The 26,005-nt window shown below is 36.1% G+C and overlaps 2 protein-coding genes across 2 annotated transcripts in view; one reads left to right on the forward strand and one right to left on the reverse strand.

Annotated features, from left to right (window-relative positions):
- The window catches only part of LOC124301145 (sodium-dependent dopamine transporter), a 571,198-nt gene that overhangs the window by 179,073 nt on the left and 366,120 nt on the right, over positions 1–26,005 (reverse strand). Inside the window, exon 7 of the mRNA XM_046755874.1 lies at positions 15,132–15,266. Within this exon, the coding sequence (XP_046611830.1) occupies positions 15,132–15,266 (135 nt within the window). The remainder of the gene's footprint in view (positions 1–15,131; positions 15,267–26,005) is intronic.
- The window catches only part of LOC124301147 (uncharacterized), a 34,670-nt gene continuing 19,130 nt past the window's right edge, over positions 10,466–26,005 (forward strand). The window contains exon 1 of the mRNA XM_046755881.1: positions 10,466–10,619. The gene's annotated coding sequence lies outside the window, so the exon portion shown is untranslated. The remainder of the gene's footprint in view (positions 10,620–26,005) is intronic.

Below are 26,005 nucleotides of genomic sequence, written 5' to 3' on the forward strand. Positions count from 1 at the left end.
AGAAAATCGAAGAGGGTCAATGTTTTTGATCCACCGAGTTGACGTGGGAATTCCCATATATAGTGTAGTTTATGATTTATTATTTAAACCCTAAAAAAACTAAGTAGTATTCTTTCCAGCGAGTTGCTCGACAGTTGAATTCAAATTGAATCATTGGTTTGACCATAAATAATATATAGACAGATCATTTCAGATGTTATTGAGAATAATAGAACTTCAACGAATATCATAAGAATTACCTTGGAAATTTCACGGGTTATGTGCAATGGAATTAAGGGTTCACCACCAATCTTTTACATATTATATTTTCGCAATGACACCCAAATTTTAGAGTTTACCCTCAAGATGAGTTAGGTGTATCCCTTGGGGTTGCAGGGGACAATCCCCGCAATGTTGATAGTTCACCCTCACATTTACCATCAGTTAAATTTTGGGGATACGAATTATCCTCATCGTTGAAGGTGTACCTTCAACGTCGAGGGTTCACCTTAATGTCTTGGAGATTGGAATTAACTTTTATCGTTAAGGGTTTACCTTCTACGTTGGAAGTCTACCTTCAACGTTGAGGCTTCACCTTCAACGTGGAGGGTTCACCTTCAACTCTTGGGGATGAACCTCCAATTGTTGAGGGTTAATCTCCAACTGTTGGAGATAAACACTCCATTAATGATGGTTTACCTTCAATTTTTGGGGGTAAAGCCCCAAATTTAGGGGTTTATCCTCAAATTTCAGGGTAAAGCCCTAAATTTTGAGGCTTACCCCTAAAAATTGAGGGTTTTTTTCCGTGAGGGTCGAGCCGATTTCACATTAAATTCTTTCCTACTTGATTTACTGATAATTAATAAAGAGCTCTGAATCGTCGTTCCATGGCCTTCTGCCATTTCTGTTATAAGATTTAGAGATTAGAACCGTCGGGTGCCGTGCCGCGTCTCAGCGGTGCCTCATCTGGCGTGTGAATCTGAGTGAGACAGAGTGGTGAGATTGTGCATACGCGCCCGTGCCGTTACTGCCGAGAGCTAAGTTTCGCTTGTATTTTGCGAAGTAATCAATAGCGATAGCAGCACGGTTTGTATTTGCATTTTTTACCTTACTTGATCGCCTGCTTATGAACTATTATTTTGTTATGTATTGCCGCGTTGGTATATTATAATTACTTCAAATTGTATCGAAGCATGCCGACACCAACGAATTCGTTTGCCGTCTTATTTAGTATTTAATTGTTCAGCCTTCTGCCCTGCTGTACGGCTTTTGTAAAATAAAGATGCTGGTAAAACATCTACAGTCTGTTGATTGCCAATCATACTATTTCATCTCCGCGCCCACGTTCCCCTTACCGACCACCAACCCGTCACGTTTAGATGACTAGGCTTGTAATTAAACAGCGTGATATCTCTGCTTATATTGTTAAGAGTCGCCGTTCGAGTCGGTAACTGGTTCGTTAGTCGAATTTGCAGGTGTTTGCGAGAGCAGTGGCTCTTTTTTGACTCTCCGAAACCTACCGCCCAGCCTCTGCTTTGCCGCTATCAAATAAACCGCTATATTTTATTTGCCGGGTTAGAGAACGCCTCTTTTGTAAACTTGCCGCTGGACTGATCCCGTTTTCCCCCCGGGCGAGATCCAAAGCTCGTTACAGTATTATGATACGTTTGTCCACATATACGGAACGCAAATGGACCTCGACCTTCGATGAAATCCAATTTAGCACCGAAACTTGCAAATACCAAGGAATCGTTATAACTTCTCAAATTTCTCCTAAAATTCCGACTATACGCATCGGTACCGGTTAGCAATTCTACAATTTCTTTCGGGTAAGGACTATCTTTTAAAATTCACACTTTACCTTTGTTACGGCAAGTACTATACTTTTTATCACCAGGAAACTCAGAAATAAAATGTTTAGCATTACAAAACTGACATGAATGATTCATTTTTCCTAAATATTGTAGTTCAACTTTGTCTTCTCTAAAATCTGGATTTTCTAATAACACCCTTCCATCAGATATCTCAGAAGGAATAGCTCTCCTTTTTTTGTCAGAGGTGACACCAGGCCTTTTGCCCTATTGCATTTTCTTTTATTCAAACGTTTCTGCGAAATAGATTCCCTCATTTCCGGTTTATATGTTACCGCAGCTTTGATTCTGTTAGCCCGTTGTTCTTCAGATTCTTTCGCGCGTCTTTTTTCATTTTATCTGCTCTACAGCTTCTCTATATTTGAATATGAATTCGTCCGTCGACGCTATCTATGTTTAAATTCAGACACTTTGTGATTACCTTCTTTGATTTTTCTTTTATACCATTGATTCATTTCATAATTAATCGTTTGAAGAATATACGTTGTCTTTTACCAATTCAAATCATATTAAATCATTTATTTTGAATGATAACCTATCCCACTTCATTATAAATCAGCCTCAACCATTTGAACAACTCTCACAGACTTATATAGGACTAGGCAACAACGTACCCACATTACCGGATTATCGAGAGGTAAGTTTGTCTTAGTTTTTAATTTTTATTCAGCGTCGTTACGTCAGAGCATCTTTGATTATTTATAATCATTCACTACCACCCGCTCAGTAAATGCCCACCCCCACGTAACACCCTAGTAAGTCACACCTCAGTAGAATTGCATAACGGTCACACGGGGTGAAATTCACTCCAAACGTGATATTTTGTTTCAAAAATGAGTTATAAGAATCCAGAAAAAAAAATTTATTGTTTATGGATCGCAGAAAAAGCTCTCTTAGTTTTTCTCACCAAAATTAATTCAATTATTCAACTATTGTGAAACATTGGCAAACTTGAATAAAGTACCAAAAATGTGGAAAAAATGTCTTTATTTCGCATAAAGAATGCCCCATTTCTACGACTAAGGGACTCTACGAGGAGTTATATGTGCTCAATAGGGTGGGAAAATCGGGTTAGGTTAAGTTGTTCAGGCCTTGATTGTTACAGGAAGTGTCCCATTTGTTTCGTTAAAATGAGAGTTTTTGTTGGGTTTTAATGAAAATGGTACTGTGCTATTAATTACTTCAAAATTTTTACCGTATATTTATTGATATTACCAATTAAAAAAAATTGTTAATTCTTTTTTAAAAAATTCGGCCTGCTGTTCCTTCTCATCTTTAATCCCGCCAAAAATGTCGTAATCGCTGGTATGCAGGTTTTCTTAACTTCTGATTGTCTGAATGAAATAAAATTCAGTGGCATTTTAGTTTGTATGCATGTAGCTATCGTTCATTAAACCAAGGAAAAAAGAAATTCCTACGAAATGTTCACATTCAAACTCAAATAATCGACGAATAGCTTTTTCATTCATCGAACGATAGGAGAATGTATACTCTGCATGCTGTTATCATTTGAAGTCGATCAGTACTCTGGTTTCTCAAATATCGTACACACCAGTTGCAAAGAAGCTCTTTTGAGAACAACGCGTTTAAACTTTTGACTAGAGTGCACAGGATGATAAGTATTCGGAGGGTTCATCTGCTAACTCAAGTCGATTTTGCGAATTTAGGATTGAAATTTTGCTCACATATTCTTAACATCTTCAAGAATGAAGTAAGACTAGAAAAAAGACACCTCCCTTTAAAGAATACTTGGGTAAGATTATGTATGTAGGGGGTTTTTTCTCATAAATTATTATTGAGGATTTTCAGGAAAATCAAACTCGATTAGTTGCTCTGTAACAAGATAAACGACAATTGAAGTTTTTTTCTCCGTCACATCTGTGACAATCCTTTCCAATTTTCATTTCGCACTTTGTCTCTCTTAATTATTGCACTGATTATCGCAAGTGCTTCTTCTTATTTTCTGTTCGTATCGCTCCACCTCCGTCTATTAATCCCTACTCTCTCTATCAGTTTTGCCAAAGTTCGGTCTACTACCAACTGTTGCGGCGCGGCAGATTCAAATTAAAGAATGTATATTTTCTTTACATATATATGTAAGTAAGTTAAGATATTGAGATTTGAAATAATATTTGTTGAGATATTGCGTATTTTTAGTTGAAATGTATTTACAAGACTGACTTGATAATCAAGCAAAGTTTTACTTGTTGGCATTGCTGGATGAGCAAGGGAATTTCAAGTGTAAGTATGAGTGAGAAATTATTTATTTGTGGCAATTCGATGCGTTATTAAAGTGGGCGGTTTATTTGAAATATCTAGATTGGTGAAATTTTAAGAGTAGGGGTCCTGGTTAAAAGAGAAGTAGAACTGGTGAATAAAGAGAATTTTTTAGAGATATACGGAAATTTAACGAAACAATAGAGCCATGACTTTTGATGTTGTCAAGGAAACCATGAATTTCAGTATAAAGTTGCTCATCTTAGCTTTCACATTTGGCCGTCAAATGTGAATACAAGCTTGTAGTGAAGAAAAAATTAGCAAACTCACTTGAAAGAACAGGAAAAGGGTTACAAATAAAGATAAAAGGCATAGAGGCTCGGTTTAAGGACTGAGTATGATCGCCAAACATTGAGGAAAAATTTTTAGTCGAAACAAAACAGTGAAGAATGTTTAACAGCTTTCAGTTAGATAGCCCACAACAGATAAACTAATATTGTAAAATATTGGTGACATTGGTGACACATTAAAACCAAGCGGGGTATACTACGCAATACAATGATGTAAAGTACGTGAAACTTTCCCATGCCTTTTTTCTCCTGCTATCTAACTGATGTAGGGTTTTCCCCATAAATATGAGAAAAGCAGCCTACTTGTCTTCCTTGCGGTAATAAATGGCCGTACGACAGTTACATCGAGTTTCCATTTCCAACCCTTCCTCTCACCTTGATGGTCTTGTTTCTTTCACGGCGACGTGGAGAGCATTATGATGCATTACCATGAGTCAGGATTTTCCGTGATCAGAATAAAATTCGCTAAAATTCCACCCACATGTGTCATTGCCTCGGTCGCATTCGCGACTGTTATTTTAGGAAGAAAGATAAAAGAATAATTTTTTAGATCCAGCTTTGCCTTTGAGGCAGTGTTGTGGATAAGTCTGTCTATCTTTCACTGTCATCAAGCTTTGGTAGATGTTGATAATTAAATGCTTCGGTATTATGTTAAGAGCCTCCAGTTGTTTAATAACCTAATTATGATTTTTATGCAATAGATTTTTGCATTAGCATTCGACGATTATGTAGCATAGTGTCTTCGCAAACGAAGAGACAGGTTGAAATCGAAAAAGTCAACATTTATGAATTATGAGTTGTCAAACAGCATCCAAAAATGGACAGTCTACCATCGACCTCCACATATTTGATGAATAATTGAAGTCTTCGCGGTTCTCAGCGTCAAAATGTTTGTACTGCGTCAATTCTATGATGTAGCACGAAGTGAATAGCCTACTTATTTTTTCACATATCACTAGCACAGCACGCGCCTCCAAAGTTCATTTTATGAATTTGCAGAGGTAACAATAAAATGTTAAATATCACTGACATGCCTTTTTCATGACGAACACAAAACATAAATATTTTACTTATTTCATTGACCAAGGATATAATCATATTTTCAGCTAACTCTCATGGGAAAATAAACTCCGACAACAGAAAGTTATGCTGGGTGGACGACTTCTGTATAAATCCTGGTACTTACGAAAGGTTGTCAGAATTCGTTAAATACTCACACTAGTCTCTGATTAACAGGACCCATTGTATAATTGAATCGTAATCCATTTCTTGGGCCTACTTCTGCGATTTGTATCACCTTGGTAACATAGGTCATAAACGTAATTTTGACCAATTACAGAACAGCTCTGACCGGAAAACCTTCATAATGACCCGTAATCATACTTCAAAATCAGGTCCCAGGTGTGACGTTCTTTTATGTTGTTTAAGATTATGAAATTATAATGCCATTCACCGTCTTTATTTATTGCTATAAATGAGAAAGTAACTTCTCTTACTTCTTAGTTTTGAATTGAATTATCGCAACTCGAATCATCGGTATTTTTTAAATACCGATAACTACCCAAAAATGAAGCTTAAGAGCCACGCAATCATTTGCAACTGGCAAGTATAAATTTCACTTCGTTATGAATGCTCTCAGGTACATTTTTATATGAAAATATCAGTAGCATTAAATTAGCATATACATATGTAAGCTTGTGTACGTTACCAAGCTACGTAGCGCCGCGCGTTGGCTCATGCGCAAAGAGTCAGTATGAAAGATGACTCCGAGCTACGAGCACTAATGACAATACAAAAGTCATAACAAAGGTTTGCTATCGGCAACTGTATTGATTCAGGTTAGTTTGTAAGTGTGTGCGATTAATGTAAATAACTTATCGTTTTGTTAACTCTTGTAAATATTTGATATTTCAGTTGTTTACTACATCATACAAGTGTTGATTAATAACCTCAAATCCACTCCATCAAAGTTCCCTGTCTGTCACTTACAAATCAATACAGTAGAGAAAAAAGCAAAATTTTACTTCGTCTCGGAGGCTGGCATAGACTCAGCAAAAAGTACAGCAGTGAAAGTAAAAAAAATTCAGCTGCTTGGGCAAGAGGAAAGTTTTTTGTTTCCAGCGGACAAGCAGACGAGAGCTCAGCATGATAAGCTTTTCGAGAATGCTATTGTGAAGAACGTAGTCAAGAGTCTGAAGCAACGCAACAAATTTCGTAATGTAGTATTGACGTTGTCTGAAGAACTGGAAAACATCTACTTGGATGAGGAAGGTAATGTTGTTTTTCATGACGAATATCTTGAAGAGGATACCCCAATGCAAGAGGCAAGCGGAAACAGAGAGGCATCAGCCACGAGTGAGAGGAAAACGAGCTCGCTCGTGAAAGACATGGTAGTGGAAAAGTTTAATGGTGAGAATATGAATGCGAGTAATTGGATGCGTTTATATGTGCAGGAGTGTGACAGAGTGGGTATCGCGCAAAACAAATACGCGGAAGTTTTGAGACTGTTCCTAGAGAAGGGAGCGTTAGATTGGTATAGCGTATCGGTAAAACAGATTTCTTTATTGAACTGGGAAGCGTGGAATAACTCTTTTATCGACACCTTTGCCGCGCAGTCCTGGGTAGACATTGAGTATGCTTACAATTTCAAATTTTACAGCGGATCGTTACTAGAGTATGCGCTAAAGAAAAGGAGCTTATTATTAGAAGCGGATGATAGCCTATCCGTAAGCACTCAAATAAACATGATCGTGATTAGTTTACCAAAGTTTATTCAAAATAAACTAGATAGAAAGTCCATCGGGTGTGTAGACAGTCTCATGTCAAAACTAAAACAAATTGGGAAAATAAGTGATAAGAAAAATGAAAATGTAAACAAGAAAAGCCCAAATGAGAAAAGGCCATGTAGCATTTGCGAAAAACTAGGATATAGAAATAGATTCCATTTGGAAACAGTATGCCATAACAAAGATAGGCAAAGTAAAAATCCTAAAAATGAAAATATCAGGGTCACAAATAATAATGAAGTTCAGGAGATATTAGCTAGGCAAGAGGAATCAAAAAACGATTAGTCCTCCCACTTATAAAAATAAAAATATTTGCAAATGGCAATCCAGCAACAGCTTTATACGACTCTGGATCAAATGTTTCTTTGATCAGTAGTACATTCATAACTAATAAAAAAAATATTAAACAAATAATAAGTGGGAGAGATACCATCAAAGGTTTAGCTGGGATTGCAAAAACGGAGGGCATTGTAGATTTAAGAATAAAAATTTGTAACATCGAGGAGAATTTTCAATTTTTCATTGTTAAAGGAAATGCTATGGATGGTGAATTTTTGATTGGATTAGATGCGATAAAAAAATTCAGGTTATGCCAAGATGAAAATTTGAGGATATCTCAAAAACAGGAAAATACAAAATTGGTCAAGAAAAGTAATTTCAGTAAAATGAGCGCCAAAAAAATCGATGAAATAATACAAAAAAATGAGAAAATATTTGCAAAATCAAAATTTGACATAGGAACAGTAAAGGGTTATGAAGCCACTGTAAAGTTGACAGAAAATAGGTACATTTCAAAGAAACCATATAAATGCTCTTTTCAAGATAAAGCAGAAATTGAAAACCAAGTAGAGGAATTATTAAATGCAGATTTAATAGAGGAGTCAAGCAGTCCTTTTGCAGCTCCTGTAACCTTGGCTTACAAGAAAGAGGAAGGAAAAAAACAAAAACATCGTTTATGTATGGACTTTAAGGAACTAAACAAGATTATAGTTCCAGAGAGTCAACCATTCCCTAGGATAGAAGATCTTACCGTACGTGCCAGAAATTGTAAGTTTTTTACAAAATTAGACGTTAATTCGGCGTTTTGGTCGATCCCGATACGTGCGAAGGATAGATACAAGCTAGCCTTTGTAACACATAATAGGCACTTACAATGGAAATGCTTACCTTTCGGCTTAAAATCTGCTTCTGCCATTTTCCAAAGAGTTTTAGCAGGTATAATAAAAAAAAATAAATTGGATGCATTTACCGTAAATTACATAGATGACATTTTAGTGTTTTCCAAGACATACGAGGAACATTTACAACATGTAGATATAGTATTGCAAATATTACATGATCAAGGCTTTAAATTGAACAAGAACAAATGTCGATTTGCTCAAGAAAGGATAACCTATCTGGGGCACGAAATTGAAAACAATATGGTTAAACCAATAAATGATAATTTAGTCGCTATCAAAAACTTTCCTATACCTACATCAATAACACATATTAGACAATTTTTAGGAAAAGTAAACTTTTACTTGGAGTTCATCCCAAATCATGTTGTCTTACTAGATCCTTTGCGAAATCTGTTAAGGAAGAATGTAACTTTCCACTGGTCTGAAGAATGTAGGAATAGTTTTAATTTAACAAAACAATTTTTATGTACAGTTCCAGCTTTGGCAATATTCGATCCAGAAGCTCCAATATTTATTTTCACAGATGCAAGTAATAAAGGAGTTGGAGCCATATTGAAGCAACCACAAAAAGACAATTCCTTAAAATCAGTATTTTTCTTTTCTAGAAAATTGACTGATGCTCAAAAAAGAAAAAAAGCAATTTATATAGAAGCCCTGGCTATTAAAGAAGCCATTTTGTATTGGCAATTCCATCTAATAGGAAAAAAGTTCATTATTTTTACGGATCATAAGCCACTAGAAAACTTCAACATAAAAAAATGTAGTGACATGGAACTAGTGAATATTTTAAATTATATTTCAATGCTCGACTTTGACATCATATACAATCCTGGTAAGGAAAATTCTGAAGCTGATTGTTTATCGAGAAATCCAGTTTTGGAACCTCGAGAAGATACAGAGTTGGACTACGCAATTAGAACCTCAAATTTATTAAAATTAATAGATATTAAAGAAAATCAAAAAGCATTAAGAGTAGATGACAAGTGCATCATAAAAGAAAACATAATTTATAAAGTATTAAACAAAAGAGAAAAAATTTGGATCACCGAAGATTTCGGAAAATCTCTTATCAAGGACATGCATGTAGATCAAGGTCACATAGGCACAAAACAACTAATATTAACTTTCGGTCAAAAATTTTATTTTAAAAACATGTACAAACACATAAAAATGACCTGCAGATCTTGCGAAACTTGCATTAAAAATAAATCCAGAATAGGCTGCTTCAAAGCACCCTTATCTCAACTTGGTCCAGCAAAGGAACCCTTCGAAATTATTTCCATAGACACAATAGGAGGTTTTAAAGGCAATAAGAGTACAAAAAAATATTTACACCTGGCAGTGGACCACTTCACTAGATTCACCTACATAGTAACCTCAAAAACTCAAATGGCAAAAGATTTCATAAATCTAATTAAGAAAATAGAGAAAAATGGAAACATAAAATTAATTCTATCAGATCAATACCCTGGTATAAATTCAACTCAGTTCAAACAACATCTAAGTAAACAAAACATAGCACTGGTTTTCACGGCAGTGGACTGTGCATTTTCTAATGGATTAAACGAAAGAACAAACCAAACTCTCGTAAACAGAATAAGATGTAGAATCTATGAGCATAGAGAAAAATCATGGCCTCAGATAGCAGAAGAATGCACACAGGACTACAACAACACAATTCATAGCTCAACCGGATTCACACCGAATTACCTGCTCACAGGCTCTAACAAGTCATTTTTACCAGATGAGTTGAATGATAACAATTTGTCAAATTTAATCAGCAACAGAGAAATAGCGTTCAGAAGATCTAAACAAATACACGACCAAAATAAGGAATATTATGATAAGAATGTAAAGCGAATAGACTATAAGGTAGGAGATTTAGTTTATGTTCAGAGCGTTAATAAACTAAATAAGGATAAATTGGACCCAATCAGAACAGGTCCCTTTAGAATTAAAGAAAAAATTTCAGATGTAATGTTTTTGTTAAATAGTAGAGCCAGAAAAAACGAATCAAACATTTTTCATGCCAGCAAGCTGGTTCCTTATTTTGACGATGCGCTACATCGGTCTTGAGAGGGGGGATGTAAGCTTGTGTACGTTACCAAGCTACGTAGCGCCGCGCGTTGGCTCATGCGCAAAGAGTCAGTATGAAAGATGACTCCGAGCTACGAGCACTAATGACAATACAAAAGTCATAACAAAGGTTTGCTATCGGCAACTGTATTGATTCAGGTTAGTTTGTAAGTGTGTGCGATTAATGTAAATAACTTATCGTTTTGTTAACTCTTGTAAATATTTGATATTTCAGTTGTTTACTACATCATACAAGTGTTGATTAATAACCTCAAATCCACTCCATCAAAGTTCCCTGTCTGTCACTTACACATATTATAGAGAGACTTCTCAACATAGAATATAATGCTTGTATCCGTGTTTTGTCCGGGAGGCAGTCTATATGTAAAAATGAGCAACGTTCCGTCTGACACTCATTGAATCAGCTGCCGATTTTTCCCATGTCCAGACATATCGACTAATCATCCCAAATTTTGTACAATTTTTTTTAAGGACCTTTATATTTTACTTTTTTCTACCTCTTTTGAGAAAATAAAAGTCTTACGTTTTGAGGCAAACTTGTACAACTGCGAAAAATTATTCATTCTTCTTGAGCTGAGAAAGAATAAATTTTTTTTTTAAATTGCATAAATGTTACGGGGTAGATGACTATAATCACGACGAGCAGCTGGCGATGATCCCTTCCACACGCAGCCGTGATTGCACTACGGCCTATTTTGAGTGCGAAATCCGTCGACCGCGTACACGGACAAAGGATAAGGGGAAATCAAAGGCAACTGATATTGAGGAGATAAGTGATTGCTCAGGTAATTGATTTATTGCGAATAATCTAGAGAGTATAATGAAAAGATGTAGAAGAGAAATTGTTCATAGGAGAAAAAGGGCAAGAGTTCAGTATAATTTCGGGACAAAGGCCGCGGGTGAATTTAGTCGTTTGGACAATGAAAAATCCCCCCAAACAGCACCTCTGGTGCAAAAAACTTTCGCCAAGTACATTAAAAATCTGGTCATGACCTACAAAAATACCTTCTCTGATCAAAATAATATGCATATCATCAACTCATACAACAAAAAACGCAGCACACACACCCTACTGAAAGTGTACATGTGATATGTAAAAAAGTACCTAATAAAACACATGATAAATCACAAAATGCTATGACTGATTCCAACATATGATTTAAGAAAAAGAAAAATAAGAAAAAAAAGTCTCCCGGACTGGGATCAAATAACAAATTGAGTTATTGTTTGAATGTACTCAAGTTCTTTCGTAGCGGTTGTGAATTATGATTGCAAGATTGTAACCTGTATGTAAGTGTGGTGTGGCTCAGGCGTTAACATCAATGCTTACCAATATGTCACACGTGGGTTCGATCCTGGCCTAGGACACTTTCATGTTTGTTCTCCCTTTAGATCTGGTCAGGTAACGAATCACATTATAAATTACAAAATAATTTTCTGAATCTGATCACTCATGTATAAAAATGCGTGATAAGTTTACTAATAAATTATTTGTTGGATTCGGTCGTAACATTTTGTGATTTATCATGTGATCTATTAAATAGTTTTCTACATGATACATCACATGAAAATTTTCAGTAGGGTAAAAGTTCTCATCCCTTTCCAAAAAATATTCAAATCACATACTACTGCTAAGTACATGCCTGTTGATATCACAATGAAAGCATAATTGAAACTTAAACTTTAGCTTCCATATCTTTCTGGAATCGTACTGCTGCACAGTGGAAGATTTCAGCGAAAACGTGGCGAAAAGTCGAATAACGAGATTTCCTTTCGAAACCTTTGGTCGCTAGGCATCGTTTACAAACTATTTATTCCCTCTGCTCAAAGCCGTTAGGCCCGGCCCCTACGTGTGGTTGTCGAAATATTTCTGCCTAAAATTGATCTGCTACAACGGCAGTTTCTAAGTGCGCGCATCAACGGATCTCATTAAAAATTTCAAATTCATATAAATTGAAAGTTTCTATTAAAAAAGAAAATTGAGATATGGATGCAGTTTCTGAAAGTATATAGAACATTACGAATATTTTACTTTTGCAAAAAAGAAACGTCACTCTATTTTTTTATGATATACAATTGTTCATCAAAGAAGTGACTAGTTGTTAGAAAGAAAACCAATGATATGCAGACCAAAAGTGCCAAATCCCGTTGAATCCCGCGGTCATTCTGCGATGAACCTAAAGTATCAACTATTCGGAACTCATTTTGCAAAAATCAGTTTTTAATATTGGCTAGCTTTGACGCTATGTATTTTTGCACATCAGCGTGTTTGTTCTAGTGAGACACATCTCGTCTCGTTTTTGCATTGGACTAAAAAAAGATTGCCATGTTCTACGTTTAAATGCCGAACCTTTTCTTATCTTTTTATTTGCGTACGGAAGGCTTTCCTGAATTACAAAAGAGGAGGACAAGTTTATGTTACTTCTAATAGATTGAAATGTCTCTGACTAGCATTTATTCCTTTCTCTTTGCGGAATCTTCTCGCAAATACATGTTTGAAAATTTGAAGGCAGAATACAATATAAAGAATATATTCAGATGCTTTAGTTGAACTCCTGCTGTTGTAATCAAATCTTGGCTGAAAACTATAAAATATAAATGTGTTCTGCAACCAGAGCTCTACAGTCGACACAGTTTCAACACCGGAGATATCCATGTAATTATATGTATCCGTATGTTTACAGGATCTCAGGATCAGCTTATCTTTTTGCCACGAAGAAAAGTATTTGCTACACTGCGAAACTGCATGACAGGACATCAATCACCAAATACTAAGTTTGGAATTTGGTATCAAAAGTTTTATTAACTCTTGCCTGGCACACCGGGGTCCGATGGGCACTGCTCAATTTACCTGTAATTTGAAAGTATGGTAGTGTACAAGTCATTTTATTTCTTATTTATACCCAATTATCATTTTAAGTTGCCTAGTTGAATGAGTTTAGGGTCAGGCTGACCCAGTATGACAGCAGCGTGATTCCAGAGAGATGTGGAAGCTAAGGGTTGAGTTTCAATCATGCTTTTATTGTGAATTATCAGACATGTACTTAGCAGTAGTATGTGTTTTGAATCTTTTTTGACAAAGGATGAGAATATTTATATATCCTGTGTTTTTGTCTTTTTTTTTCTTGTACAAGATAATATGCATACATTTTTGATCGAAGAAGGTCTTTTTGTGCGTGATGTCCAGGTTTCTAATGTACTTAGTTACAGGTTTTAGCACCAGAGGTGCTTCTTGGGGGAATATGAGCGTATCGTAGTAGCCACAAACGGCCGAGCTTGATTGCGCATGAGGCGCACTGTGACATTAGATCGAAAGTAGCGCGCCCCGCCGTGTTTTACGAGCTTATTTTTTTTTCAAACGATGTGAGATTTTCAGTTTTTTCGTGCGGGATTAGGATTTACGTACGGTAGTAACGTTTGCATAGCTGGTCGGGGGTCTGCGAGGGTGAACGTGCATGAGCACCTCTCCGGATGTTACAGAGTGCGGAATTCCTTTAGGTGTCTCTATCTATCCGCATGCCTGTCTGTCTGTCTGTCTGACAGTCGAATGGGCGTGTGGCTTATGCGGGTCTCTATATCACACGGTGAGAAGACAAGAGCGATACAGTAAAACTGTTTGTTTACAGGCTGAGTTCATTATCATCCCGTATTGTAACCGTAGGGCAGGTTATCAAAACTGTCGCCTCAGTAACGTATTTTCACAAATACAGACTCACATGTTTTGCTCGATAATTATCTCTTCACTTATCACGTCTTCGTATACTACTTTTTGATAAACTACACCTGTTTCTGCCACCCCACGGGAAAAGAAACAAGATATAAACAATAGCACAAGTTTGCATCCACCACCCTCGAACATTCTAGAAAAAGGTTCGTATCTTGCGGGTGTCGGTATGTAAGAATCTGTATCCAGAACTAACCTTGTTATACTACTCATCTTTCAATATTAGCCTGCACATAGAATACGTGATCAAAAATTTGGAACTGGAATAAAACTTTGTTCAAATGCAACGCTAAGAAATGATCAAAGAACTTGTTATGTGTTAATGAATGTGTATTTGAATTGAAATGTTTGTGTGAAGAAAAAATTTTTCAATTACGCGTAGTGATAGTTGTTACGACCTACAATAACCGAATTTACAGATTGTGACGATCTGAGCTAGAAATCTGGACGAACCGAACATCAGAGTTCGTACGCGTGAGCTTCACAAGATTTGTGAATCGAATTTAAATCTGAATCAAATTTCTCTCGCAGCGATCTTTCCAGAACGTAAGAAGGGTATGTCTCCAAAAGCCTTTTTGGCTTCTACGGAGCAAGAGAAGAGATGAATTAGTAACCACGATTATGCGTCTGCAGCAGTCTTAAGACGTTCAATAGAAACACCCGTATTCGCACGGGAAACAAGGAAAACTTTAGAAAACCTTGTCCATGTGTAGCCGGACCGATTTCAAACCTTAGCTCGTCGATTCGGTCCCTGCACAACGTGACCTGTAATACAATTTTTGCAAGCTGCCATTCAGGTCCTCGTCAACAGTCTGTGGATTTAAACTCGGGTCCTTTCGTTCCGCAGTCACGCACGCTACACGATACGTTACTACGGTCGGTTCACCAAATAATCACCAAGTAATTAAGTTTTATTTCATACGTACTTCAGCTTTTGTGATTGCCGAGAAATTCGGACTCAAATAGTATTTTATTCCTTCTGTACTTCCAGGTAGAGTAATTCCTCTCACCAGCAGTATTAGTAGGACAGCGTATGGGAAAAGGGCAGTAAACCACACCACCTGTAAACAAATGAATTTCTGATTCTTAATTCAGTCTAAACACTTCATCATGTGATCAATATTCGCGTCAACGAATCGCAGCCAAGTATGAGAATGCCACCGGAAGCAACCAGAATCATTCACGCTGCCGAACTAGCTGCTAGGTACATCTTACGTGTATAATCAATGTACCATATTTTGAAAACTGCTAGATATTTTAATACAAAACTTGCGTCATCAAAAGTCCCAGGCAGGATAAACCTATCCTGTGAATTTTGAATCCTGTAGTTACGGATTTATTAAACTTCACGGGTGATGAAAAATTGATCTAGTTCTTCGTCTCCTTCTCCGCAGTTCAGTAGCTTCGAGACAAGATATCTATGGAACTATGATGCGTAGAAACATGAAAGTTTTAAGGTAGGTTTCACGAATCCTAATCTAGAAGCTTATCGAATTTCTGCAAGATCTTCTATCAAATTCCCTGCTACTCTACATGATGTGAAAAAGCTTGAGAGATTGAATAATTGCGAATCAACGTTGGACAGACATGCCCGTTACAAGGTACTCCCTGAACCTTGGGCGGAATCCAGGAATAAGGGTTTCGGAGATCGAGTCGCGAGATAATAATAGAGAGCGCCAGAACTGGAGTCACGCATCCGGGCTTCGACAGGGACGAAATAGCGAATTACGAATAAGATATTGCAGGCTTTTGTTTTTATTTTTTTTTTTTTTGAATACACCGGCCACAAGCCCGCGACCAACTCCGACGCCGAAGATATTTTAAGGCAAGGCGAAACCGCGGAAATCTCGCGGGAAGGATACCGAGGCTGCGGTGGGGGAGACAACACAGATCCCTGCAGCGCGGGAATCCAAGGCGGACGCGATTCCCGTTGGCGGCCGGTGCGCCGTAGCCTCCCCGCGCACCCCGCCTACACCCAACCGAGGCAACCGCGAGAGACCAGCTAGCGACGAGGGAGCACCACCCCTCCTAACCCCAGTACCCCGTAAAGCTGTGCGAAAGACGACATCGCGAACTAGCGTTAAGGTAGTACCGTGATAAATCACTTTTCTTACAATATCTTTCAATTTTTGAATACACATAATTTGAAGTGTCCTTTATACCTAGGAATTTTTTTTAATAGTCCTTGCGGTACTAAATTTTGCAATATTAGCGATCAAAAGTCGTACAATTTACATGTATTCCCTATCCCGACCGTAGTTAGAGTGAACATTTTATTTAATAACAGCCATACTTTTCTTAGAATTTTTTTTAAAAACTGAGAATTATTAATTGAGGATATAACAAGTAATTTTTTTCAAAAAAAACATAAACAAGCGGTATTCATTTTTTTGTAAATAATTCTTAAAGTTTGTTGCTTTTGATGATTTTCAAACTTTGTCTCATAACCTGACCCGTGAGAAATAGTGACTTGGCAACGTTGCCCTACGCGGGAAGTTTAAAATGCCATGAAGGCCCAACGAATTGAAATAAATGTCAGAACTTTGCGGATATAGGTTACGGTACAGAAAAAATTAAAATTGTTAATATTTTTAATAATTAAGTGGATAAATCATAAATAACTACACTACAAATATATTAAATATATATTTACTTAAAATTACAGTTTTCGATAAAGTCTTTAACAAAGGCATTTATTTATAACTTTAGAAAAATATTAAATGCTACTAATATTTTACTTTTTTTTAGAAACTCTTTCTTACAAATATTTTTTTTTGGTTTATTAATCACTAGGTTTGGCACGTTTTCATTTCTTAAAAATTTTAAAACATTTTCTATAATATCTTTTTTTTTTGGTTATCCTTACTTTATTATCAATTTTTGCAGTAAATAATCGTACCACGCCATCATCTCCTTCTTGCTTAAAAATTTCTTTTAAATAATCAACTGAAATGTCATTTATAGCTAATTTTTTACACATGTTTAAGGAAATAATATCTTTTAACTCGCATAATACTTTTAAATTGACTTTGGTTTTCTTTGCATTTGATAATTCTTGCAAGTAAACTTGACATTTCTTGTAAGAAGTCAACAACTTTTTTTTTACGTCGAGTATTTCGACTAAATTCTGTAAAATTAAAACATCATAAGCAGCATCGTGAAATGATTGCAGCTCATCATATGAATTACATAAAAAATCTTGACTAAGACTCTCTAATTTAAATTTACCAGGACCTTTTCTATCACTTAATACTGATCGAAACGTTGTTAAAGTATCCCCAAAACCTATAATTAAATCTAGAATAGTCGAAGCATTTACATTACTTATTGCACGTAAAAGGCGAGGAACATCAAACCGGGCATTATGCGCTACTAACAAACATTTCTTTCTACCCTTAGACAATATTTTTAAAAATTGCCTGAAAGATTCTAATGCATCAGAAATCTTTAGAGTTTGTACCTTCTTCTTATCATGAAATAAATTTTTCCCATGATCATGGTGAAGTTTAGTAACGGCACTCGCTGACGCGGAGATGTTACTTTTGGTGTGAATGTAAACATTAAAAACTTCTGTATCACAGATAGCAGCTATTTGGAGAATATGAGCATCAGCTGCAAATCCAGTAGTTTCAATGTCGAAGTAAACGACAATTGTTTCATGTTCATCAATAATGTTACTCTTTTTGCTATCACGAACATAATCATTTAATCTATTAATCCCGCAATTACTTTCATAAGTAATACCCTCACTTTTTTCATTATTTTTCCTCAAAAGCTCTCTCTTTCTCTTCAATTCTAATCGACGTATTTTTTTACCCTTTGTCTGGTTAAATATCGTTATCTTCTCTCGGTGTACATCCATTTGACGAACGTATTTAACTGTTTGAAGTCCATTAGGAAGATTTAACTTTTTTTGAATATTCAAAACACTCGTATCACCATCATTTTTTACACAAACAGCAGATGCAACTCTGATATCACAAGCAGCACTTGTGCTCAAACATTTATTTTTATGAGCTTTATGAGCTACAACATTATTAAAACTCTCATTGCCTTGGCTTGAAGCCGCTACAGAGAATTTATGTGAGTTAGCGGCATGTACTTCAAATAAGTTAACTAATGCACCGTATAAAGTTTTATCTGATAGATTGAGTGTATGCTTTTTATTAGGATTGCACCAATTACCGCAATTTTCGTGTCTACTGAATAAGTGATCAGGTATTTGCTTCAAATTTAAAGCCAACTGTTCAGATTTCCCCTTATTTTGAGACACAGCATATGAGAAGCATTTTTTAATGTGAGGAGAAACACCCTGTCTAGCCAATTCTTTATAACTCGATTGCATTTTCCACAATGCTGTCCCAAAATTCTTGGTCAAGTGATTTTTATCACATAATTTATGAAATTCTTGAGTTGGATTGTCTGCTCGTATAGCAGCAATCATAGAACTGTCTTCGTCTCCTATGATGGCTCGTACTTGAAGACCAGCTTCCTTTAAGATGCTGCTGTGATTGACAAGTTCAACTCCTGCCGCAGCCTCCATCGCTTTAGCACTACCGTAAAAATTTAATCGACAGTCATGGTCTTCTTTTTTACGACCCATATCGCATTTCCGGCATTTTCGATTTTTCGTCGTGAAATCCAAAATTTTTCCCGATAAAAATCCAATAATTGTACTATAACCGTTCAAGCTGTCATAGCTACGTCCATTACCACGTTTTGTCCAACCCATATCAAATGATACTATTATATTTACTATTTCACCTAAAGCATTATCAAATAAATAATGATTATTCTGTGAATAGATGTTGAGGATGTCAAGTTGACGAAAAATGTCTTTGGCGATTTCCGGAGGCCTTAAATTGGAAGAAAAAATTTCATTTAATTTCTAATCATGTTTTTATTTTTATTTTATTTATTTATTCAAGTCAATATCAAATGTACAACATACAACAAAAATTTTTCTGTAAAGTACATAATTTCGAAGTGCGCGATTTACAATTATATACTATTTACCTAAAGCTATGACAGCAATACTCAATTTCTCTTTTGTGACAGTAAAACAAGAAAATCACAAGTCATATTTCAAGTTAAGATTTAATTTGCCGTATATTATACATTTGATGATAATATAATAATTATAAATCATCCAATAATGTACAATTTTTTTTTTAAATATATGATAGACATTCCACAAAAATATTTACAATTTTCAGCCATGATTATGTCACAATTCAATTAATTACAATGCAATAATATTTTGCTATCAGAAAACCTTGGAGTAAAAATGTGATTTATAATCATTATTTTATCAGCCTGACCTCTTTCAATATTTTAAATAAATCGAAATAAATTCTTACAATGTATCGCATAATTGGAGTTCGATGTGTGAGTTGATAGAGTGTGGATGTGCACGTTTAGTGTGTTAACATCCAGTGTGAAAAAAACAAGTAAATAGTATAGTAAAATCAAAAGCGTATAGTTAATCGGAAAGACAAAAAAAAAATAGGAGTATTTTAGTATATAAATAATAAAAAACGGGTGTGATAATCGGTTAAAACTACTAAAATTAAATAACGTAACCGGAGATAAGGTTATGTCCGAAAGTAGGAGGGCTATAAATGTCGATACAACGGCTCCTGCACTATCGATAGTAGGTGTCTTACCACAAGCTGAAAAAGTGGACAACAAGCAGTTAAAATCACCGGTAGGCGCCAACTTTGAAAAACGAAGACCTGGAAGACCTACAACCCGAGAAAGTTTCCTGATCCATCGTTCAGACTCAGCAGGTTCAATTAAAGAACTGTTTAATAAAAGGAAAAGGGAGTTAGAGGACAGTTTTGAGAAAAGTTTCTCAGAAAAGTCCCCAAAACTAGTGCAGCGAAAGAAGGCTTTCACGGAAAGCAACGAGCTGAGCAACAGTTTGGAAGAGTATTCACCCGTCGCTGCATCCCCACCAACGGACATGGCTTCCGAGAAAATATTGGAGGAAATCAAGAGTTTCAGGCTGGAGAGCAGCACAAACCTAAACAGGCTGGAGGAAAAATTTCTAGAAAAGCTGAACGACATGAAGATTGAGCATGCGAAGGAAATAAATGTCATTAAAAATGACTGTAATGAGCTGAAAAAAGAACAGAGTGAAATCAAAGAAAAAGTGAAAGCTCTTGAAGGAAAAATAAATGAGAAACCAGCTGAAGGAGGCCAGTCAAGCGCAGGAGGAAGACAAATAAAAGAAATTGAATATCTGGTGAACTATGTAAAGCGACAGGAGAACAAAGATAGAGCGAGCAGAAGACAGAACATAGTAATCAAAGGTTTGGAGGCAACCAGTAACATCAACGACAGTGAAAAAATTGTAAGCGAACTACTGGAAACAAAATTCAATCTACGCAATGCACACAGTAACCTGGAAATCTTGGGAGTAGACAAAAATATCTACAAGATAACGATACGAAACGCTGAAGACAAAAACTTAATTATGTTAAACAAAAAATGAGCGCTAAAGGGAACAAAGATATTTGTTGAAAGCGATCTTACCGAATCCCAGGCTCGTGAAAGATGGAACCTCAGGAATGCGGTAAAATCGAAAAGAGAAGCCGGCTCATCTGTAAAATTTTACTGGAATAAGGTGAACGTCGATGGCAGATGGATGGCCTGGGACGAGGGCTCTCAGGAACTTATTCCGACACAACCGCCGAACAAGAACAAAACTCGTCAAGAAAACAAAATCACAATGATGGAGCAACAATAACAAGAAGCGAATTCTCTTAGTCTAATCGTATGGAATGTCAGAGGAATAAAAAACTTTTATAGTCAATCACAACTCAACGCACACGACATCATGTGCCTCATTGAAACATGGACCATGAGTGAAGTCCCACTAAACGCTTGGACAAACAACTACGATCTAACCTGGATAAACGCAACCAAGGACAACGTACACGGGCGTGCCAGTGGTGGAATGTTAATACTGTTAAATAAGAAACTTGATAAAACGATAGTACACATGTCATATAACAACTGTTTTGTGCGTATAGTAAATCGGAGTAGTGTATTCATAGTGGGTTTCACGTATCTTAGGCCAAGTGACGAGCACTTTAATAATGACCTAAAAAACTTCAGTGAGGTAGCAGAAAGCATAGTGAATCAATTTCCGTCAGAGCCAATTTATTTGATGGGAGACTACAACACGAGGATAGGTAACCCTATCCAAATACCTGATGAAATTCTAAGTGAAACAAATCTTACCGGAGATGGAACGTTTTCCGACTGTACGCTCAACAAAATAGGGGAAGCAGTAAATAATTTTATTGACACTAATAACTTCATAGTAGTAAATGGTAAAACTGTAAGTGATAGTCCGGCGAAACCAACCTTCACCGGTAAGGGAAGTAGTATAATTGATCTCGCGTTGTCTAATGAACAAGGACTTGAAAAAATTCAGGATTTTGAGATAGTTTATAATATTAATTTTTCTGATCATTTTCCAATCAAACTTGTTTTAAATGGTAATAGTATAGTCAGGGCGAGACCAAGTAAGCAAATCAAATATTGTTGGGATAACAACTATAAACTCATGTACAAACAACACTTAAGGTGGTCGCCGCTCGTGGGTCTAAATACGGAAATAGAAACGACAGACGAAATTGAAAAAAGGTTTCACCTGGCTATCACCCAATCAGCATATGAGCTGAATATGGTGCGTGAAGTACATAATATAAAAACAGACGAAAAGCAACCATGGGTAGACAAAGAATGTAAAGAGTTAAAGAAAAGTGTAAATTGTAATCTGAGAATTTATAGAAAAAATAATTTTAGGGAACAGGATAGAATTAAGTACCGAGAAACTTTAAAATGTTATAAAGCCCTATATGAATGTAAGCGTAAAGAATATTTTGTGAAGTAAGCAGAAAAAATTAACGATGCTAGGAACGCCCAAGAATTTTGGAAAGCGCTAAATAAATACAGGGTTAAAAAATATGTACCACCAGAAATAACAGGTAAACAATGGATTAGCTTTTATGAGAAGATGCAAAAAAAGATAGAACCAAATAGTAATATATATTCGGGAGTATTAGATCCTTACCTGGACGAGGATTTCACTATAAAAGAATTAAATGAAGTACTTAATAAGTCGAAAAACGGTAAATCGCCTGGGGAAAATAAGATCACAAATGAATTTTACCGGAGTTGCTCGTAAAACTGGAAATATTACTTACTTAGTCTTTTCAATAAAATTTTGCGCGATGAAATTGTCCCTGAAAGCTGGTCAAGTATAATCTTAACAATGTTGTTTAAAAAAGGTGATAAGAAAGACCCAGCGAATTACAGGGGAATTTCTCTGGTTAATCATATAACAAAGCTTTTCACATCTTTATTGGCTGAAAGGCTATTTACTTGGGCAGAAAAATGTAAAATACTACCTGAAGGTCAGGCGGGTTTCAGGTCAAACCGAAGTTGTATGGACAACTTATATGTACTGTTTGAGTTAATCCATGCAAAACTAAGGCAAAAAAAGGGTACATTATTTATCATATTCGTGGATTTAAAAAGAGCATTCGACACAATAATACATAGGTATTTATGGGCAAAACTTTTAAATATGGGCGTTAGTGCAAAGTATATAAGGATACTGAAGGACCTCTATGGTAAGGCGCATATAAGAATAAAAACTCCAGAGGGTCTAACGGATAGGATAGATATAACGGAAGGGGTACTACAAGGAGAAATCCTTAGTCCCCTTTTGTTTATTCTCTTTATCGCGGACATGGAGGAATACTTCCGGGAAGAAGGCCTCTATGGCACAAGTTTAAACATTCTAACTGACGTACTATTACTTCTATATGCTGACGACCTAGCAATAATTGCAAATAATAAAGCTGATGTCGCGAAAAAACTTAAAATTCTACACAACTACTGTGAAAAAAATGGGTTAACTGTAAATGTAGACAAATCTTATATATTGTACTGCAGAAAAGCAGGAAAGATACCTAAAAATCTTAAATTCTATTACAATGCAAAAAACATAGAAATAGTGTCAAATTTTACATATCTTGGGATACCTATATCAGCGTCAGGAAGGGGGCGCTTGGCAATGACGAGTGCAATAAGTAAAGCAAGAACCGCAATAGGCGCCGTAAACACAGTTATTTATAAAGCTAGAATGTATGATTTTGATAGTATTAACACACTATTTGATAGTATGATTTCTTCGATAGCACTATATGCAGCCCCTGTGTGGGCTCTCAGATACATAAACGAAATTGATAGCCTCACCACTGAATTCTATAAGAAGATATTATGTATAAAACGTACAACTCCGAATAATCTGGTAAAGTATGAGACAAACAAAATTGATTTAGCGTATAATATTTGGAAGCTCACATGGGGCTGGATAGTAAAAGTGCTAAAGATGGAAGAAAATAGATACCCATTGGTATGTCTTAAAAAACAGATAGAGCTATATAAAAGCGGTTATGAATCTTCTGAATATAATTGGTTTACCGAGGTTGGCAAGTTTATAAAAGCAATAGATGAAAGGTATATGTGTGTGCTTGACTCGTTTGACGGTAAAGAGTGGGAGAGAGTAGGTAAAATTCTGTTAAGAAAGTACAAACAAACCTTAACAGACAAAATAAAAGCGCAAGTTAACAGAATTGCCTATCTAGAAACCCCAGATTTATACAACAAACCAAGTAATCAATATCTTCATAGTAAGGTCCCGCTAAAGATTAAAAAAGTTATGGCACAACTTAGAACGGCAAATAATTATGGTTTCAGTCTATATGTAAACAAAAAAGTGAATAAGTTTAACCCATTCGAGCCGTGTCCAACATGTCAGGATGGAGCATTCGATACTCTTAAGCACTTTCTTATGGAATGCCCATTGTACCGGGATATAAGAGGCAAGTTTGTGAATAATATAAATGTTACAATCAATAATCTTAATGTCGTCGAAGTATGTCAAATGAACAATCCAATTCAACTTAATAAAATTTATGTTTATGTTGAACAATTATGTAGGCTAAGAGAATTACGCATTTCTAACAACAATATTCTAGATTAAGCGATTTATAATTAATTAATTAGTAAGTTAAGCTAAGAATCAAAATGTACAACTCCGAACTCAATTTGTAAACATTAGAAACATCTAATAAGGCAAATAAAGAATCTATCTATCTATCTAATGTATCGCATAATTTCTTTACATTTTTAACGACCAATTCTTTTTCTTCTGATGCAGCTCGCTTACAACTGTCCTTTGCTTCTGATTCAATAGCTTTGCCAACTATAACCTCATATCTTTTATATGTATAGTTGATTTCTAATTTGAGGTAAATTTATAGATAGAATCTTATTTAAACTGGTATTTCCTACACCTGAATGGATAGCTCCTGAAACATATCATTAATTAATACATTATATAACAAACTAAGTACATTTATATATGTATTTTTTAATTAAACTATAACACTGTATTAATATAATAGATATTAATAAATTGATAATAATTAGGTGTATAATTAATTATATTGATTGAAATATGATATTTATGACTTACCAAGTACCACGGATGAATTAATATCAGAGACTGTCTTGGTTTTTACTCCACTGTTGACCTTATTAAGCTTTGCACATTTATCATACTTTGTTTTAAATTTTGAATGCAGACCTTCTGTTTTGAACTCATAAAGCTTCTCCAAATCCAAAAGACTTCTGCAGCTTGTGCATTTCAGATTTTTTGCAATTACTTTCCACGTAACTATCCCATTCTCGTCAGGAATTTTATCTCCGTCCTTTCCGTCAAGTGCAATTTCAACTTTTGGTTTTTTAGCATTAGACATACCTGCTAATGCATTATTAATTTTATCAGCAGTCCTTTTTTTGACAAATCTGCCGTTTTTCAATCGCGAAGTCATTGTGTATTATTTTCAGTCTCCAATTATAACTAACCTTCAATTGATTTCATAACAATACATTTCTCTACAACACATGCTTGAAGGGCAAGAGATACTGAGTTAGAATGCAACGTTGCCAAGTCAGACAAAAGACGCAATGGGAAAATTTTTATACTTCTGCGCATATGAGAGGAGGCCCAAAGGTGTACTGTATCTCCACTACTTTTTACTTTAGTTATAATGTTTTATACAGGGGATATTTCTCTGGAAGTTGAGGACTGCTGCTATCACGGTACTACCTTAAGTTCTGCGCCGCGTCGCGACGACAGGTGCGCGTCAAGTTGCGCAATCTCCGAAATCGATGACAGATCGATTGTTGCGCATTCTTAGGGGGATGACGTCACTAAGGATTAGCGTAACGAGGTCGGCGTTGCGGCCGATCGGCCATCTGAGATCACTCTAGTTCTGGCGATTGATCAGGGAGGTGTCGTTGAGTTTGGCTAGTTAAAGGGGTTGGATTGTTGCGCGAGAAAGTTTCGTTGGGTTGCGAGGTACGATGGACGGACACAGACATGAGGGAGTAGGAAGCTTCGTGAGCTGGATGTGGAGCGGTAAGCGTTGCTGATATCCTCGCGATCGAATTTCGAGAGTAATTGAGCGAGGGCTTGTCCGAGAAAGGATAGCCGTTTGTAATTTGCGTGTCGAAAAATCCTCGAAATTCGTTTGCCGATTATTTCGTTTGGTGACCGTAGCCTGAGTTGCGCGTACTAACGTCGACCCACGGTTAAGTGATCGAGAAGGTCGAGCAGAGTCCCGGGATTGATTCGCGGCAAACCTACGGTAATTTGAGTGTAACCAAATTCCGTTACACGGGGTCACGTCGAGTCCATTAAAATAAAGTG

The sequence above is a fragment of the Neodiprion virginianus genome, chromosome 3 (assembly GCF_021901495.1).
Source record: "Neodiprion virginianus isolate iyNeoVirg1 chromosome 3, iyNeoVirg1.1, whole genome shotgun sequence".
Classification (NCBI taxonomy): Eukaryota; Metazoa; Arthropoda; class Insecta; order Hymenoptera; family Diprionidae; genus Neodiprion; species Neodiprion virginianus.